The sequence below is a fragment of the Metarhizium brunneum genome, chromosome 5 (genome assembly GCF_013426205.1).
Source record: "Metarhizium brunneum chromosome 5, complete sequence".
NCBI classification, from domain to species: domain Eukaryota; kingdom Fungi; phylum Ascomycota; class Sordariomycetes; order Hypocreales; family Clavicipitaceae; genus Metarhizium; species Metarhizium brunneum.
Window position 1 is genome coordinate 187048 of NC_089426.1, and position 17867 is coordinate 204914.

The 17867-nt window shown below is 50.3% G+C and overlaps 7 protein-coding genes across 7 annotated transcripts; 3 read left to right on the forward strand and 4 right to left on the reverse strand.

Annotated features, from left to right (window-relative positions):
* Window positions 1–3371: 3371 nt before the first annotated feature.
* G6M90_00g081320 (uncharacterized protein) lies at window positions 3372–4118 on the forward strand (the record flags this gene model as incomplete). The annotated part of the gene is made up of 3 exons (XM_014687885.1): window positions 3372–3434; window positions 3493–3761; window positions 3818–4118. 3 exons carry the CDS (start codon window positions 3372–3374, stop codon window positions 4116–4118), a joined length of 633 nt encoding a protein of 210 aa, XP_014543371.1.
* A 1788-nt stretch (window positions 4119–5906) lies between these two features.
* On the forward strand, window positions 5907–7400 carry G6M90_00g081330 (uncharacterized protein; the record flags this gene model as incomplete). The annotated part of the gene is made up of 8 exons (XM_066131176.1): window positions 5907–6059; window positions 6124–6151; window positions 6215–6386; window positions 6458–6594; window positions 6654–6708; window positions 6769–6834; window positions 6883–7012; window positions 7080–7400. 8 exons carry the CDS (start codon window positions 5907–5909, stop codon window positions 7398–7400), a joined length of 1062 nt encoding a protein of 353 aa, XP_065987401.1.
* A 348-nt stretch (window positions 7401–7748) lies between these two features.
* On the reverse strand, window positions 7749–9224 carry mdlY (Mandelamide hydrolase; the record flags this gene model as incomplete). Its single annotated transcript, XM_014687887.1, has 1 exon — window positions 7749–9224. One exon carries the CDS (start codon window positions 9222–9224, stop codon window positions 7749–7751), a length of 1476 nt encoding a protein of 491 aa, XP_014543373.1.
* Window positions 9225–11086: 1862 nt separating this feature from the next.
* On the reverse strand, window positions 11087–11421 carry G6M90_00g081350 (uncharacterized protein; the record flags this gene model as incomplete). The annotated part of the gene is made up of 2 exons (XM_014687888.1): window positions 11087–11225; window positions 11282–11421. 2 exons carry the CDS (start codon window positions 11419–11421, stop codon window positions 11087–11089), a joined length of 279 nt encoding a protein of 92 aa, XP_014543374.1.
* Window positions 11422–12455: 1034 nt separating this feature from the next.
* On the reverse strand, window positions 12456–13739 carry fadE12_1 (Acyl-CoA dehydrogenase fadE12; the record flags this gene model as incomplete). The annotated part of the gene is made up of 1 exon (XM_014687889.1): window positions 12456–13739. The coding sequence occupies one exon, from the start codon at window positions 13737–13739 to the stop codon at window positions 12456–12458; it is 1284 nt and encodes a 427-aa protein (XP_014543375.1).
* Window positions 13740–14069: 330 nt separating this feature from the next.
* On the forward strand, window positions 14070–15694 carry Sugct_1 (Succinate--hydroxymethylglutarate CoA-transferase; the record flags this gene model as incomplete). Its single annotated transcript, XM_066131177.1, has 6 exons — window positions 14070–14222; window positions 14279–14350; window positions 14412–14587; window positions 14649–14746; window positions 14797–15471; window positions 15552–15694. The coding sequence occupies 6 exons, from the start codon at window positions 14070–14072 to the stop codon at window positions 15692–15694; spliced, it is 1317 nt and encodes a 438-aa protein (XP_065987380.1).
* Window positions 15695–15820: 126 nt separating this feature from the next.
* GIT2_1 (Glycerophosphodiester transporter GIT2) lies at window positions 15821–17552 on the reverse strand (the record flags this gene model as incomplete). The annotated part of the gene is made up of 5 exons (XM_014687891.1): window positions 15821–16504; window positions 16561–16787; window positions 16857–16991; window positions 17052–17340; window positions 17397–17552. 5 exons carry the CDS (start codon window positions 17550–17552, stop codon window positions 15821–15823), a joined length of 1491 nt encoding a protein of 496 aa, XP_014543377.1.
* Between the last annotated feature and the right edge of the window lie 315 nt (window positions 17553–17867).

Sequence of the window (17867 nt, forward strand, 5' to 3'; positions counted from 1 at the left end):
TAGGTTTTAAATTTAAGAATAATTTCTTTTCACTGATTCTAGTCCCCCTTTAAAGGTTTCGGGTAAATAAATGTCACGATTTCTCAGCTATAAATCGTATTAAATATTGGACTAGTCCTAGATTGAAGCTTTCTAGCTAGAGAGTTTATGTTCATTTTGTAGGCATCGTAGATTATCAATTGAGCCATTCAATGGGGAGTTTATTTGTGTTGAACTTAACAGGTTCAATTGGACCTGTGGCGCGAGGCGTTATAAAGCTTTCCCAGTCTTTTTAGTAATGCTCATCAAATGTAATTCTTTCCGTTATCATTGAAGCTGGCTTTTAGCCGCACTTTAATAACAACCTTTAAAATACTTGTTACTTTGTCCCAAAAGTACAATTCACTCGTTGAATTACAACTACTGTGACAAGGGCCTAGCTACACATATTCCGCACGGCGTATTCACCCGATTAGTTCTTTTTCTTTATTGTCATAGCATTAAATATCTACCAGACATATGCAACGATTCTATTGCCACTCTTAGTCCGGGGGGTGAGACTTTGCCCCTCACAAACTGCCGAGTTTCAGGTTTAGACTATGAACAGACGACCCACTTGCGCCCGAGGTTGGGAGGGTGGCCATGATCGACGTCGACAGAGGTCCGTTCGTATCTATGTTGGAATCTCTGTTTCTATTACTAGATGCATGGTAGATTACAATCCTCCCAGCAAGATATCAAACTCAACCGTGCGTCATGTTTTGCGTTACGCCAACCGGTTATCATGTATCCCGTATCATTCCCGGAAATTGCCACTATTTGAGTGGGGGGTCATATGATACGATTAATTGACCCAGGTGCCCCTTTGAAACCTCAACCCTAACCCTTCTCTGGCGTTGTGTCAATTGCATCAACCCATCCTCGAGACCCGACACCACAATCCAGGGTGGGCGTGTCTCGACCGAAAGATGAAGACGGCGATTTCCAACTGGATAGCGATGAGCCATTGGATTCAGCTACCGTGGGCTACCTCCTCAACCACTTGTTTCTCAACGTTGGAAATCTCTTGGCGGGCATAGCATTCTATGCGAAGGGTTTTGGGGTGCGAAACACGTTCACCACCCAGGTTATCAACCATTACTCTCTCTCTTACATTGCTCATAGCCATGGAGAAGGCTTTCTGCACCAAGGCCATGCTGCCGGGCAAAATCACTCCGGTGACGCGACTGTAGCGCATAATGCGAGGGAGCTTGTGGAAGGAAGTCTCTTGGCCACATACAACCATTCTCATGAGCCCATGTCTAGTTCGCATAAGCAGCAAAGTCATGTACAGCAACGATGCTTCGAAAAAGTAGCCAGACAATAAAAGAAATTTACATGAAGATGTCGTACTCGCCTACGGGTTTCGCCGTGCCTGGTTCACCGCTGTCACACAGTTACACGAGGGCTACAATCATGGGATCTAGGGTAGGAAACGCCCACCGATTTCTAGTATTTAGAAAGATCTTTGGTCGACCAGGCCTTGAGGAAAACTAAGGAACTGTAATACTCAAGACTCTTATTGGGTGAATTAAGTTATTACTCCAAGCCCTCACTGAGCGCTTGTTACAGACCAAGACGTTTGCCTGAGACTAGGTGCGGGTTTCTTGTGACCAGGGCTCAAGGAGAGCTTGGAGTCAATAGCCTCATTTATCTAGTAATAGTCTTTAGTGTCAAACTTCCTTTGCTTTCTTAGAGCCTGGCCGGACTAAAAGGCTTTATAAATACAAGAAATAAGTGTGCCTTTTGGCCTCGTCCAGTAATCGTAGCCCTTGTGTAGCTGTGTGACATTGGGCCATTTCCGTGTCACATCCGCCGTATAAAGGAAAGATTCAGCATTGTGACCTGCACAGAGACCAACCAATTCATACGTCGCTGCCTTGGCAGAACATCTCCAAGCTCTTCTTATCCTTGACTTCGGAGGAAGGCGAATCTATGGCGGGCCCGCTCATGGTGACAAATGCGGTACAAATTCAAGCCGACACTAAAATATATCGGCAACCACTAGACAGCTCGTATCACAAGGTGCAATTATTATTATGAAAGACTAAGATATTATTGAATATCAAGTTTTGTACAAGGTCCTTGTTCTTGCATAGTTGTTCACCCCCATGCTTTACGAGATCGCCCACCTGTTCCTGTACCGCACGGAGATAAAGGCGGGCAGCATCGGATACTCCAGTTCCAGCCTAGTTTTTAATTCCGAAGTCTAAACTTTAGATGGTCTCATTCTCAACTTTAAATTACTGTTTCCTATTACAGCCAAGAAGCCGCGGGCAGGTCTCAACAACGGCAAGGTCAACTTGACTCCAACGAACCAGACAGCAACATGAAGGGATAAACGACGCTAGGCCAGGCTAGGCTAGTCTAACTGGCATTCAACTTTAGCAAGTCTGGTAGAATCAAGTCGGCGTAGCATGTCTGGTTGGAGAGGCTGGGCCTTGTGGAATGCCTTTGCTACGACCAGTTGACGTCATTCTAGTCTCTGCAGCTGACAGGTCAACTGCAGACGTGACTAACCATGGCCAAGTGTCAACTGGTACATATAGTTGTATATCGTAGTTCCGTTATATTCCCAGGTCAATGTGGAGCTCCCCCGCATGGGTTAAGCATCTTCCATCGTGAAACGGATCCGTGGACGGCTATTCCCAGCCAAGTTTAGTTTGAGAGAATCGCCTTACGAAAGAAGTGTATCGCGAGTTCACCTTCTTTTTCGCTACATGTGAACTCATGCCACGCTCCACTCGCAATCCTTCGCGCTAACCTAGCTTGGTGCGTATTTTTCATGCAAAGTTTGTGAGACCACGCTCTTGAGTAAACTTTATTATGCATAGGTTTGAGGGGTTCGACGAATGCGGTCGGCTGACGTTACACTCGCGGCCGAAGTAGGGCAAGTTTATGCTAATAAAGCCTGTAGCTATATACACGCTGGGCCGCAAGCGATTTGATTTTTCGCAGAATATGAGAGAAAGACGGTACGGGCAACAAGAATGAATTGACCATGATAAACCGGGTCAGAAAAGAGTAACAAATTACCTTGACCCTACTAGACTCATACCCCGGTCTCGACCCAAGTAAAGAAGTGGGGTGTCGCGTGAGCAAGTGGGCTTATGTGTCATGTTTTCCATGATTTCCTTTTGCATAAGCTTGTTTTCAAGTTTACAAAAGCTTATCTTGCTATGACAAAGTCTGACAAATGGTATGCGCTTCTGCCTTGAAAAGCTACAAGTACAATCGACAAAGACTGCTAGAGCTATTGTATATAAAAACGACTTCGTTTCCGCTTGACAACATCAAATCTCAACATCAACCAGCTCATTGTCCCCAACTAAGCCGACTCTTCACAATTCACAATGCCTGCCGAATACAAACGACTCAACGCGGAAGACTGTGTCTTTCTGTTTGTGGACCACCAGGTAGGGAGACTTCTCTCGTCTTGAGTACGGCGCTTACTTTTTTTGGCAATCTGCATAGTCCGGCCTCATCCAGTTGGTCCGCGATTTTGACCCTCACGAATTCCACACCAATGTTATTGCACTGGCTAGGGTCGCCAGCTACTTCAAGGCCCCGTCTATTATCACAACGTCGTTTGAGACCGGACCCAACGGGCCTATTGCCAAGGAGCTCCCCGACATGCTTCCCGACGCCCCGGTGATTCGGCGCCCCGGTCAAATCAATGCCATGGACAATGAGGACTTTGCCAATGCGGTCAAGGCAACGGGCAAGAAGCAGATTGTTATCAGGTATACAGTCAACAACGCCCGCGGAACATGATTGCAAAGCATCTAACGTCTCGCAGTGGTGTTCTGACGGAAGTTTGCGTCGCCTTCCCTGCCCTTAGCTTGATTGAGCAAGGATACGACGTCTTTGTCGTTACAGATGCATCCGGCACCTTTGCCGAGCACACGAGGGAAGCCGCCCATAAACGAATGGCTCAGGCTGGCTGCCAGTTGCTTAACTGGGCAGCTGTTGCTGCAGAACTTCATAGAGACTGGCGCCGGGACATTGAGGGTTTTGGAGCTATTTGGCGCGATCACATCCCCGCTTACTGGTGCTTAATGCAGAGTTACGAGTCTGCTGGCAAGAACAATGCCAAATAGATCGTGTTGGACGTGGAGGGCATTATATGAGCTTGGCTAGTTAGGGTCCAGACGTCTATATAGTCGTCTGACGACTCGTAAAAGGAGGGAGAGGAGATAACATGTTGCTTCGGTTGAATGTCAGCTCTAGTCCCCCGAATACACTAGTTGATATAAGTTGTATCAGGGACTCTTTCTCTAGCTGAAAACGCATGGAGAGCTTTCACAAGCGTTGGTGACTTGATGTAATTCATAATCTACATGAAACAGGGGTCAAGTAGGTGCGCTCATGACAGAACCCAGTTTTTGCCATGAAGTTTATCTCTCCACCCATCGACTGGTGATGCTATGGCCTCGCAGCGTACAGGATCAGCACTGGTGTGTTGGGCAAGAAAAATTTGAAGGATAGCTGCGCCTTGCCTGCGGCGTCTCAGAAGGAGGTTTGGAGAGCTCAGTGCATGTATGTCAGACTGGAGCACCAATGCGACTTCCAAAATTTGAACGCATCCCGCCTGCCACGCTTCGTCTCCGTTTCTTAAGAGGAACGTGATCGCCGACCGGGACGTTCTAAGCACCCAAAGTGAGATTCTTTATCCGGAAGATTCTATATTCCGAGGTATCATCGGAGCATCATGTCAAAGAGAGACTTGGTGTTCAAAGAGCCCAGACACCACGGTTGGAACATAGGTCTATTAGCAGGGCTTTGACGCAAGGTTTACTATCTTCCCTTTGAGAGATGCAAGGTGATGTTGCCAACTGAACAAACGGCTTCACGCCACTGCAGTACTAAAAATAACCGTCTGTCATCTCCATGGGTCTTTATAGTATCCTAAGCACGTTGCAGTTCCCATGGGCGGAAGGCAAAATGCCAATATTCCTTGATTTGGGTGGTCTTTCGTTGTGGGTATCCAGACCCCTCATCTATCTTGTGTGGTAACTCGAAGCCAAGGCACATGGTCGATTTGGATGAGAACAAACATGTGAACCATGACAGCTCGTGCTGTTTGCCGCCATGGCTCCCGCGGTGCAAAAGTCAATACATTTATTCGGCGTTGTGGGGACTCATTCCGCCGGTCAACGACATGTCCACCTGCCCATCTTTTCAGCATACGGAGTGCAATCTGTAACAATGAACATCGAGCAATGCAACTACGAAACTGCATTCCAGCAAAGAAACACTTGATAGCAAACTCCCAGCCGCGGATGGATGACTGGACGAATGAATTGATTCTTCGGGTTCCAGTTGGCATTCTGTGCAAGGCCAAGTGTCTGAGCAACGCCGTGTGAACTGAAGACGCAAGTTCGTCAACTCATCCACTCCATCAACGCGGGGCAGACATGGCATCAACTCGCGCCAATATGAGCCCCTCAAGGGCTTTGCCGGCAAAAACTCTGGGGACATCTGGACTATTCGTGCATTTGGCACATGTCAACAGGCCGTCTGTACTCTGCTAGACGCTGTCGTTAGCTTCGCGTCTAAACGTCCCTAGTCCGAGACCCGGGCCAGACGTGGCGCCATCACCGGATTGTGGTTGGTACGGGGTCAGCACTACCGTGCGCACGGTATTTGGCATGGATCTCTTAGCAAAGTCAGATGCCGTGAGCCATGATCAAAAGCATGTTAGACCAAGACATGATGAAACCTTGTCAATCAACCATGATTCATCTCATTTAAGAAAGCAGGACGTGTTGGAGTCCCTTCTCTACCCCAAACCTCCCATTCACCCGCCCGTCCGCATTTGTCCATGTCGCCGGCATTCACAGCCCATTGGGGTTGATGCCGTGGGAAGGCGATAATCAATTGGCACAATGGCCGCGACGCCATTCCAGGTCGAAGCCTGGACGGAGTACGCCATCGGCATGACTGTTCTGCTCAGTCGGATTGCCTACAGGATACATCTCGTGGGATGGAACTGGCATGGGGATGACTACTTCGCCCTTGCGGCCGCCATTTTCTTCACAGTACGACACCGCGCTTGAATGTCTAGCATTTCATGGTTCTATTGCTGACGCCTCGGCTGCCCAGGGGGAAACGGCCATGCTTGAGATGATAGGTGGGCTGTCCAACATTGTCATCAACTCTTCTGATCCCTAGTCTAAGTCTCGGTTCTAATTAGGAAAATGGGGATCTATTGTGGGCATGACCGACGACAAGGCCCTGTCCCTAACACACGCAGAGAAGGAACGCATCGTCAAGGGCTCCAAAGCCGACATGGCCGGATGGTGTCTCTACATCACGCTCATATGGTGCCTGAAAGCGTGCATGCTCTTCTTCTACCGCAGGCTTACGTGGGTGATGCAGCCCCTTTTGTTGTCGAGTCTTTGTATGGGCTGACCACGGGCTGGCACTGGCCATGTAGACTGGAAACTCGGCAGAGACGCCTCGTCATTATAGCTGCCGTTGCTTGCGTCTTCTCCTATATGGCTACGATTGGAGTCGTTCTGCTACGGTGCCTGCCGTTTCACAAAAACTGGCAAATCTACCCATATCCCGGTGGTAAGACGAATTCCCCGGTATGAGGTGGGTGTCACGTTCATTTCTAACAGCCGGCCCAGACCATTGTGGCAGTCCGAATCAAATATTTTTCACCTTGGTCGCGACGAATGTGTCGTGAGTCATCGTCACCAAACATATGCGTGCATCTTCAAGCTATGGCTGATACATACCTAGCACGGATTTACTCATCCTGTACATCCCGCTACCACTCCTGTGGATTGTGCGACTTCCATGGTCCAAGTAAGACACTGTTCCCGTTAATCAAAAACCACTCACTTATACAATTAGGAAACTGGTCTATGGGCTTTGGCTCACGACCGGTATGTTTGTCATTATTGCAAGTCTCTTGCGATGCGTCTTGTCTATAAAGGATGCAACCAAGGTAGACGTTTCAACCATATGGGCAATTCGCGAAACAGTAAGATGCCAGGGCCTGTGCTACGCTTTTGAACCACGGCAAATGGCTAATATTTACTGTTTTGCAGTTTGTGGGCATCATATCTGTCAACGCGCCGATATTAGGACCGTGGATTATCAGGAAATGCACAAACATGGTCCACAGCATATCTTCCAAGGACCAGTCCAAGAGCGACGTCGGGAACCGGGGGGTTTCCATAGTCACCATTGGTCGCCAAAACCACCGGCTTGAGCGACGGAATTGGGGTGGCCAGAAACACGAACCTCCGGGCTGGACGACAATCAACGACAGTGAGGAGTACATTATGGATAATCCGGTACAACAGTACAACAGCAACGGAGCACCGTCTTCTCATGCTACGTCTTTGGCTGCATTTCAACAAGTCTGAAATGGTTCGACTCGGAGTTTGGTCATGGTTTGGCTCATCTTGGCGGTGTTTTGAACCGCAAATCTCGGGGGCGTTTGGCGGCAATGGATGATACCACTTTTGTTGTGCAACGGCTAGTTTCAACTAGACAGCAATGTTTGTGATCAAGATGCTTCTCAAATTCACGCGCCCAACCACACTGACCTTGCGTTGACACGTCTGACGAATCGCCCTTAGTTGTTACCCTGACAGCTAAAACCATGTGCCACATCTAGTAGTTCCCACGACGCAGCACGCTCTTGACTGAACTAGCATTACATTTGGGACAAAGGGGGGGCTCGGATAACGAAGCGTCAGGGGAAATCATTCTCAGGCCCAGGGCTCCGGACCGGGTAAGCAGCCAAGCACTTTTTCCATCGCAAGGCCCAAGCTAAGAAGTCTATCGTCGCTGCCCAGAGGGCCGTCAATCTCGATGCCAACCGGCAAGCCGTCGGCTGTCTTTCCCACGGGTATGCTCAAGCCCGGTATTCCCGCATTACTTGCCGGCGCCGTGTTTCTAGTGTAAGCAGCAAAGGCTTCCATTTGGGGTCCACCGTTGATAGACACGTTCCCGGAGCCATGTATGATGTCTATGGGCGTGGCGGGGAGAATGGTAGTCGGGAACAGGATGGCATCAACCCGGTGTTGCCGGAAGTAGTCTGCGTACAGCTTCTGGAGAGCCGGGCGTCGAACCGCCATGACTTGACGGTACTCATGTCCAAAGTCACCGTTTATTATGGAGCCGAAAATAGGTTTCACGTCTGGGCTTGAGATGCCGTCGAAAATATCCTCTAGGCGTACGCCGTCGATGCCCGAGCCTGACAGATACGCCGGGATATCAGTACGCGCCTCATGCAACGAGATGGGAGGCCCGACAGTGCTATCCAGCTCGAGCAAGTCGGGTATGTCGTCCCGAACTAGTTCAATCCCCGCGTCTTGGAGCACATGCTGTGCGCGCAGCACCATCTTCTCCAACTCCTTGTTCAGTCCCGCCCAAAGCACAGGCGGGATGCCTAGCCGGACGCCACGGAGCTGCGCGGGCTTTGCTCGCGGCCGTCCAGATATAATGGAATCCAACAGGGCGACGTCGGCCACGCTGCGGCCCATGGGTCCAACCGTGTCTCGAGTGTGGCTGATTGGGAGGACGCCATGGTCGTCGTGATAGCGACGCTGCTCACCACCATCACCAACGGACGGCCGGTAACCCGCAATTCCAGTCAAAGCCGCGGGGATGCGCGAAGAGCCTCCGGTATCTGTACCCAAACCACAGGTTACAACGCGAGAAGCGATGGCGGCCGCCGTCCCTCCCGATGAGCCACCTGGGATCATGTCCATGGCATAAGGGTTGCGTACTGGCCCGGCAAATGTCGACAGATTGGTGCTCGTGACGCCAAATGCGAGCTCGTGCAAGTTTGTTTTGCCAATGACAATGGCACCGGCCGCCGTCAGCCTCTCCAGGCTCGGTGCCGTGTTGGACGGACACGCGGTGAGAAGAGCATTCGTACCGCCAGTATTTGGGAAGCCAGCCATGTTGATGTTGTCTTTTACGACAATAGCCAAGCCCGCCAATGGAGGCAGAGGCTCCCCCTTCGCAATGACAGCGTCTATTTTATCTGCAGCGGCCAATGCCTGGTCGGGCAACAGGTTAATGAAGGCATTCAACGACTTTGCCCTCTCGGCACGGCCGAGGACCTCCGAGATGTGCTCGCGAACAGTCACTTTGTGATGGCGAAGCGCCAAAATCGTATCGTCGGCAGACCAGCCAGAGAAATCACCCTCGCGGGCTTCCGAAGTCACGGTACTCATTGTATAGAGCTGGATAGCATCAACAGAGGCAGAGTAAATGGCCGAGAGGGGATGGAAAATCTAAAGTCTCATGACGAATCAGTCTAGGAGAGAGTCGGGGACGGCATGCAATGTGGGAGCCGACTTGAATGGCTCAACGGCCAGTCCCGATCCGAACGATGCTCCCGGCAGGTAGAACATTGAAAGCATTGACCAGATGGCACAGGGAGCTGCATTATGTAACGTCGGGCCAACTGCATGTGGCAAGAAGCAGTGAGAGCGGGATATGATATGGCGAGCCGAAACAGCCCAGGTGCCGTCCAACATGTCTGGTGGCACCAGACTCGACTTGACTCCATTAAGCCACATGCAGGAGTCAATACTTTAAACAGTAGCCTACATATGTACCTGTCCCCCGCCTACAATCAATCTAAGTTAATAAAGACCATCGGGGCAAGGTTTCAACTACCGACTAGCTGAAACAAGTAAACCACGTGACAAAAAACACCGACGTAATCAATTACGTCACATGCAATATCTTACAAAATAATATAAATCTCACGTGCATTCTGTATAAATCTCACGTATTAAACGTCTATTCCAGCAGTTCACCTGCAGGATCCATCTACGCCAACAATTCGGAACGTAACAACTTGATCCGCATTGTGCATCAAGACAGTGTAGCCAGATACAGTTGATATTCAAGCTGAAGCACAAAAATGCACGAACCATTTCTTTGCGAACTTGCAAAGTAGAATTATAAGGACGCGTTTATCATTTATAAAGGAGAAAACCTATGAAGCAGAATCGTTGTGGTTGGCTGTACTGCTGCAAGTGGATTGAAAAACTGAATGGAATGCTCCTCTAAATTTACGGAGCTGGTCACATCATTGTTTTCCTCGTTGAAGTCGATTACGTGAAACTCATGCTTCTTTTTCCTCCCAATCGACTGATAATTAATGGACATGCGAGTTATTTTTGCGATACCGTCTTCTGCATCAGACCCAAGACTTTTGGCCTGGCGTCTCATGCTGGCTTCCTGGCCTGGCAGCGGGGTTGCATCGGCTTCAGTATACACATATAAAACAATTAAGGCTAATGTTTCGCTCAACACCATAGAATTAAGAAGAATTATACGCTTGTGTGTGTGTGTGTGTGTGTGTGTGTGTTCAGTGTTGTGTTAATACCTCGTGCTAATGCCTGTACGGCCGAGGTTAAAAATTTTCCAACACTATACGGCATGCTCCTCGGGTAGGATTCCACAACCTGAAACTGATTCATGTTCCCCGGGGAAACAGTACTCATCAATAGGAGTCGTTGCGTGAGTATCTCCAATATCCAGCTTACCAGTTTGCCCTTTCTCTCCCATATGGGCGTACGTAGCACTTAAAAAACGAATCACAGTTAGGATCATGCGGACATCTACGTGATCCCTCAAGTAAAAAATGCACACAGAATATTTTGCCGGGCAGTGTGTTTACACGCCTTTCGTAGGCTGAATAGTTCAGCAGCTACACTCAAGGTGATATGCTAATCATCGATGCAGTTTTATAATAACCGGCGTCCACAGATGTAGTTTTTTTCAAAGACAACAACAAATGATCAAAGTAGAAAATTCAAATCAATTCGTTCAAAGTGGCGTGCTGCCATATAAAAAAGTAAAAGAGAAAGAAACAGTGTTGTTGCAACGAGACTAATAATCTTATTTCCACATTTGTATACTTGGTAGTATGATTCACATGATGGTTTGTTCCATGCACAACTATCTGTTCATACTCGAGCCGCAACAGATTCAAATGACATTAATCAACCCACGCTTGCTACACGTAGCTTGCGCTGTCCATGCGGCAAACGCAACCAAGCGCAGTTTGCACCTAGGCAACTCAGGCAACATAGGCGCCAAGGGCCAAGAGAGCGGCCAAGCCGGCCCCGGGGGCGACGGCATTCGGTCCAGCACCGGCCTTCTTGGCAGTGGTTGACGCGGCTGCAGAAGAAGTTGGTCGTGTGCTACCACTCGGGGTCCTGTGTAGACTTGGCTTTAGTAACTACATTGATGCAGCATGGACGCGTTCACTCACGTAGCTCTTCCGGTAACTCGCGCAGTAGAAGAAGAAGAAGTGTGTGCCGGGGTCGAGCTTCGGCTGGTGCTGGCAGTGCTAGACGTGGTGCAGTAAACACCGACGGCGGACGCAGCCACAAGAACAGCAGCGAACTTCATTTTGACAACAAGGGAAGATTGAAAGGATAGTATGGAAGTAATCCCAGGCGAATGAAGCTTTGGAAAGTCGAGGGTTGTAGGCGTGTGTTTTTGAGAGTGTGTGAACGACGATGGCAGTTTCTGGGAGATCAGGCCGAATTTATAATCACATTGCATTTTGTACAATTCGACTCACCGTATATGGATTGTATGTTGAATTTTGGAACAAAGCTGATGTGGTCCCCGTAATTTCTTCTGTTCCGAGCTAGTTTGCGATGCATTTGTCCGCAGCACAACCTCGCCATCCTTGACTCGAGCTATACGATTCAAGGACCACATGGAAGACGCCCGACCAAGGCGGTGCCATATCAATCAGCCACCACCATTTTGATAAGGATCTGCGCAGCTAGCGGTTGGTAACTGAGTGTCCTACCGATGCATCCTGTGATTCTGCAAGTCGTGACTTTTTTTTTCTTCAACGTTTTCTTTCAACTCCATACTATGCCAAAGCCTTGGGAAACGGTCAAGACGTGAATAATAATCCGCGCTACACAGGGGTCCTAAGACACACTTCCGTTGCACCAGCTGTAGAGTATCTCTCTATACAAGTAGCGCGGTATGCTAATTGATGCCCACGTGCTCGGAGACTTGCCGAAGACGCCTTATAGCTTCGTAAAATGGGAACAATCCAGATCGTGGCCTAGCTTCGGGCACTCCCTGGGCGGCATGCTTGCAAAGGCAAGGCACACTCTACGCGCCATGACACTGTGACAAAAGTTCTCAAGTAGTTCAGAACCTAGCAATTGGCTTGTTTGGTTGGCTGAATAGTCAGCAATATTATCCACCCGTCTGTGGCTGTATACAACCGCCCGGGCTCCAAACCAGATGATCGGAAACTGGCCATCGTGCGGTCAGTTCAGCCCGTGAATGAGCCTCCTCATATTTCCTTTAACAGTAAACTATTCCTTTGGGATGCTAAGCTTTCAGCAATAGACAACCCCTGAACCCCGGCAAGTCACCTCAGTTGGAGACATACAACCTCCCAAAGTGTATTGTCAATACGATTTCGGTAGGCCCAAGACTCGTTGTCCAATATAGTTACATATCATTTCCTTGGTCACGGGGGCAATCCTGGGAATCAAAACCTCCCTCAGATACCGCTCTACGTGATACTCTTTGGCATATCCCATTCCGCCATGACACATGACGGCTCTCTCGCACGCCTTGAAGGCGGCTTCGGCAGCAAGATATTTTCCCGCATTGGCATATTCGCCGCCTTGATAGCCGTCGTCGTACATCCTGGCTGCCTGGGCAAGCACGAGTCGAGCGGCTTCCAGGTTCATCCAGCTGTCAGCCAGAGGATGCTGTATTGCCTGGTTTTGTCCTATCGGCCTGCCAAACACAACCCGCTCATTCGAGTAGAGCGCCGCTCTTCGCAGCGCGGCATACCCCAAGCCCAGCGCTTCGCAGCCGATGAGGATGCGTTCGGCATTCATGCCATGCATAATCAGTTTAAAACCATGGCCCTCGTCCCCAATTCTATCTTTGCAAGGAACCTTCCAGCCGTCAAAAAAGACGGAATTGCTGTCGATGGCGCCGCGACCCATCTTGTCAATCTCGGTGATTTGGATGGGCAAAGTGTCGTTGAGGTCAGTGTAGAAGAGCGACAGCCCTTCCGAAGACTTTTTCACCTGGCTGATGGGAGTGGTTCGCGCCAGAATAAGAATCTTTTGCGCAGTTTGCGCCGTAGTTATCCAAATCTTCTGCCCCGAGAGCACGTAGTGGTCCCCGTCGCGCACTGCCTTTGACTGTAATTTCAGCGTGTCCAGTCCCGTGTTTGGCTCCGTGACGGCAAAGCAGGCTCGCTCTCGCCCGGCGATGAGCGGCTCGAGGAACCTCTTCTTCTGCTGCTCCGTGCCGAATTTGGCGACGGGCTCGAGGCCAAAAATGTTGATGTGCACAGCGGACGCCGCCTGCATTCCGCCTCCGGACTCGGCAATCGTCTGCATCATGGTGCTGGCTTCGGCGAGGCCGAGGCCCGATCCGCCATATTTTTCAGGGAGGCAAATCCCTAGCCATCCTCCTTTGGCGAGGTCGTGGTAAAAGTCGGCGGGGAACTCTTTGCTTTGCTCCCGTGCTAGCCAGTATTCGTCGGGGTACTTTTGGCAGATCTTGCCAATGGCCTCTCTTACGGCCTTTTGGGATTCCGTAAGATCTGGACTGTGTGTTTGTAGGAATTCCGTGGCTCTCGCCGCAACGCTGTATGGTCTGGAGGCCAATCGTTGAAGTTGAGGTCTTGCGCGCCTCAGGAGGAGACGTGAACACTTGGTTGATGCCATGGTCAGAAGGGGCACATTCTCCGAATAGCAACAGCGGCGTCTATCGCATGTACGAAACTCGAACCGGCTCTTTTTATCTCTCGAATATGGTCGTCGTGCACTCTTTTAGATTTAGGCTGAGGGGATCATCCAAGACCCGAAAGGCCGGACGGCAACGCGGGGAAACCTGGGGTTCCTGAGCCGAAATATCCGGATTCCGGCCAGTCATCAAACAGATGGCAGAGGTATTTTGGAGAAACGGCAGCTTCATTTCCTGGCACTGCACTTTCTGGCACCGCTCTTGATGCTCTTGTTTTGGCGCATTGCACATATGCATGTTTGTTTGAAGCCATGGCCATAGAACGACTGATGAGACTAGGCCATGCAAGGACAGTTGCGCATCAGTTTAGACCCAGACGGCACCATCAGCAACACTTTGCATACTCGATCACCAGTGGACCGCTCTCTGGAATCAAGGTTGTTGATCTAAGCAGGGTTCTGGCAGTGAGTTTTCTGACTGCATTCAGATGACAGCAGCCACGTCTGACGTCGTGCTCAAGGGCCCCTTCTGCACCCAAATCTTGGCAGACTATGGCGCAGACGTGATCAAAATCGAGCAACCTTTAATAGGCGTAATTTTCCTTCTTCCCTTCATCCAGTCGCCGGTAGTAAAGTATTCACCATTTATTTCAGGACGACACACGCCAATGGCGCACACGCGGAGAGGACGACATGTGGCAGACGGGAGATGCGCAATCCTCGGCCTATTTTGCGACAATAAATCGCAATAAAAGATCCCTCACTCTGAATCTTAAACGCCCAGAAGCTCGGGATATCTTGCTCGGTCTTATCAGGCGTGCTGATGTCGTGTGCGTCAAGGTGTGGTACCGTCCGCTGTGAAAGCACACGGCTACTGACGATTGTCCACAGCGTCGACAATTTTGTTCCAGGAAAGCTCGACGAGCTTCGAATTGGCTTTGAAGATATGAAGAGCGTCAAACCCGACATCATTCACGCCAGCATCTCGGGTGCGCTCCTACTCATACTCCGCATGCCGAATTTGCTAACAAAGACACAGGGTATGGTGCGACAGGCCCCTACTCCAAACGGGCTGGCTATGATGTTATTGCGGCCGCAGAGGCCGGCTTGCTTCACATTACGGGCGAGCCCAAGGGTAGACCCATGAAGCCAGGTGTCGGTCTCACGGACATGTGTACGGGATTGTATCTCCATGGGGCCATCCTGGCGGCACTCAGAGCGCGCGATGTGACGGGACAAGGCCAGCAAGTTGATACGTCGCTTTTTGAAACTCAAGTCTCTCTTCTGGCCAACGTAGCAATGTCCTGGCTGAACGTCGGACAAGAGGCGCAGAGATGGGGAACTGCGCACCCAAGCATTGTCCCTTATGATTGCTTCAAAACAGCAGACGCCTACTTTGTGGTTGGGGCTGTCAATGATCGCCAGTTTGCATCGCTGTGTCGTCTTCTGCATCTTGAGGACCTGGTCAAAGACAAGAGATTCCTGGACAATGGGTCAAGGGTGAAGAATAGGCAGATTCTTGGCGACATTCTCGACGCGACGTTCTCTGAGCGGAATACCGCCGACTGGATGGCCCGATTTGAAGGCAGCGGCATGCCGTATGGTCCCATCAACACAATGGAGAAGGTGTTTTCTCATCCGCAAACCATTGCGAGAGACATGATACACACAGTGGTGGACGAGTCGGCCAAGTCTGGAAAGCTGCACGTGTTGGGTGCGTACATGCATACATGGACCCATATCATCGGACAAGCCGCTTCCGAGAGCTTCTATACTAATCAGGCCATCATACAGGAATTCCTGTCAAGTTTAGTAAAGACAAGCCGTCTATTCGCTCAAGAGCCCCCCGATTGGGTGAACACACAGAGGCGGTGCTCACGGAGATTGGATTCACGCAAGATGACATTGTACGACTTGGAAAGGATGGCGTTGTCTAGTGAGCAATGGAAAATGATGCATGAAAGGATACACTTGAATTCATAACCCAAAGGTCCTATCGAAAATCTGACGTATATGCCCTTTTCTAGATGTGGTCGTTACCGGCCAGCGCGCACAGGATACGTTTAGTCCGACTTTTGAACGGCTTGTGGCTTCTCGCCTGCGGACAGCTCAGGGTCTTTGGAATCGAAACCAAGCTGCCGTGTATCCCAGCCCTGGCTCTCTAGATAGTCCCGGAATCGAATGTCTTCATCCGCAATTGTATCCTGGCCAATGTTGGGCATGAAGAAGAAGGCAATGACCGCAGACAGCACGGAGAGACTTGACGCGACCCAGAAGGGGTACTGGGCAGACTGAACCTTGTTGCCACCAGCGGCCTGGATGTAAGGAAAGACCCAAGTTCCGATGAAAGCACCGATTTTCCCCATGGCGGCCGCAATACCGTAGTACCTGCCACGCACACCGGTTGCGCAGGTTTTGGCGGCCAACAAGCCAATGTTATTGCCGGGGCCCAACTCACCAAGCGACAGGAAGATGCCATAGACAATGGCAAAGGGAGCGATCTTGTTGGAGATTTGTCCGTAGACACCAGCCATGATGTACCCAACAACGGCCTGGGCGCTGACGCCAAGAATCAGAGTGTATTTGGGTCCCAATTTATCGCTCACAAAGGAGCCGATGATGGAGCCAGGAAGGTAAAACATGTTGATGACGGTGTTCCACCCAAAGATGGTAGTCAGCGGCGCCTGGTCGTCGTAGATGCCGCTCAGAATCGACGACGAGTAGATGCCAAAGGCGTAGACGGAGAACTGCGACAAGATTTAGCCGACGAGACGGTGCAAGTACGCATGCCAGGAACACGAACGTTGTACAGGAACCAGATGATGCTGACACACAGCAAGCGGAACCAGTAAAACTTGAGCACCAGAATATACGGTGTCTGCCTACGCATGGCTTCTTTTGTGAACTCTTCGGGCTCTTTTAATCGCATACGGAGCAGGAGCAAGACCAAGGGGAAGACGACACCGATTCCCAGACTTGTTCTCCAGATGGTGCTGTAGTTTGTGTTGTGAGCGGCCGCCGCTATCACGTCTGTTGCCAAGTTAGTCATTTCTCAACTGTCCATCTATAGCAGGGACACACGGGTTGGCCAGGACGAACAGGGTAAGAAGGCGCCAAAGACGAAACCACAGTTGATCATGGTGTTGGTGAAGAGGATGAACCACCTGTGTCGTGTGCCCTTTTTCAGATCCCCCGTCGACTCGGCACATCCGACACTACCAGCAGGATATTCACCTGAAATGGTTGTCAGCTCAGTCCTTTTATCAAGAGCTTTATTTTCTTTCTTTCACATACCTCCGATACCAATGCCTACAAAGAAACGCCAGGCAGCCAGTATATTAAACATGCCAATCGTGTCGCCGCGGAAGTAGGACCCCGCAGCGAGGGCTGTAAAGACGATGAGAATAATAGTAGATACGACGAGCGAGTTGGATCGAGACCAGCGGTCGGAAAGGAAGCCAAACAGCAGCTGGCCAACGACGGTACCAGCAAACGCAATGTCAGCAACATACTTGGAGGCCTGTGAGTCCTTGTACAACGAGCCATACTGGATTCCCAACACGGTGTTTACCGACCCAATGACCTGGTGAGGGCAGTTAGCATGTGATTTTTCCCCGACGCGAATTTCCCTGCGCTGACATTATTGATGTATCCGTCTGAAAACAGGCCGGCGCCACAAGCAAAAACCGGCAGGGCGGCTTGCCAGAACGTCTTGTGCTGCGCTTCCGCGGGCTCATTCGACTCTTGCGCCTTGTCATGACGGGCCTCGGCCTCCCTGGCTATGTCGGCACTCATCTTTCGACTGGCAGGGACTGGGGACAGGACCAGAGTGTGGTTGTTGTGCTTGTTCCGCCTTGTGAATCGTGAGATGAGAGTCGCACCGTGCTGGCCCGACTTGTTCTTTGCTACCCCAGGATTTCGCGGTCAAAGACTGAAAAATTTGAGAGAAAAAAGACGGGGGAAATGAGTACGTATATATTCCCGAGGACGTCCAAGGTGCCCTTGGCAATAATTTCACCCCATTGACCCGCTGGAACTTGCCAAGCTTGGCTTCCTCCGTGCAGTGGACGAATAAATCAGAGAGTGCGACAAGGGCCATGCAAGAACATG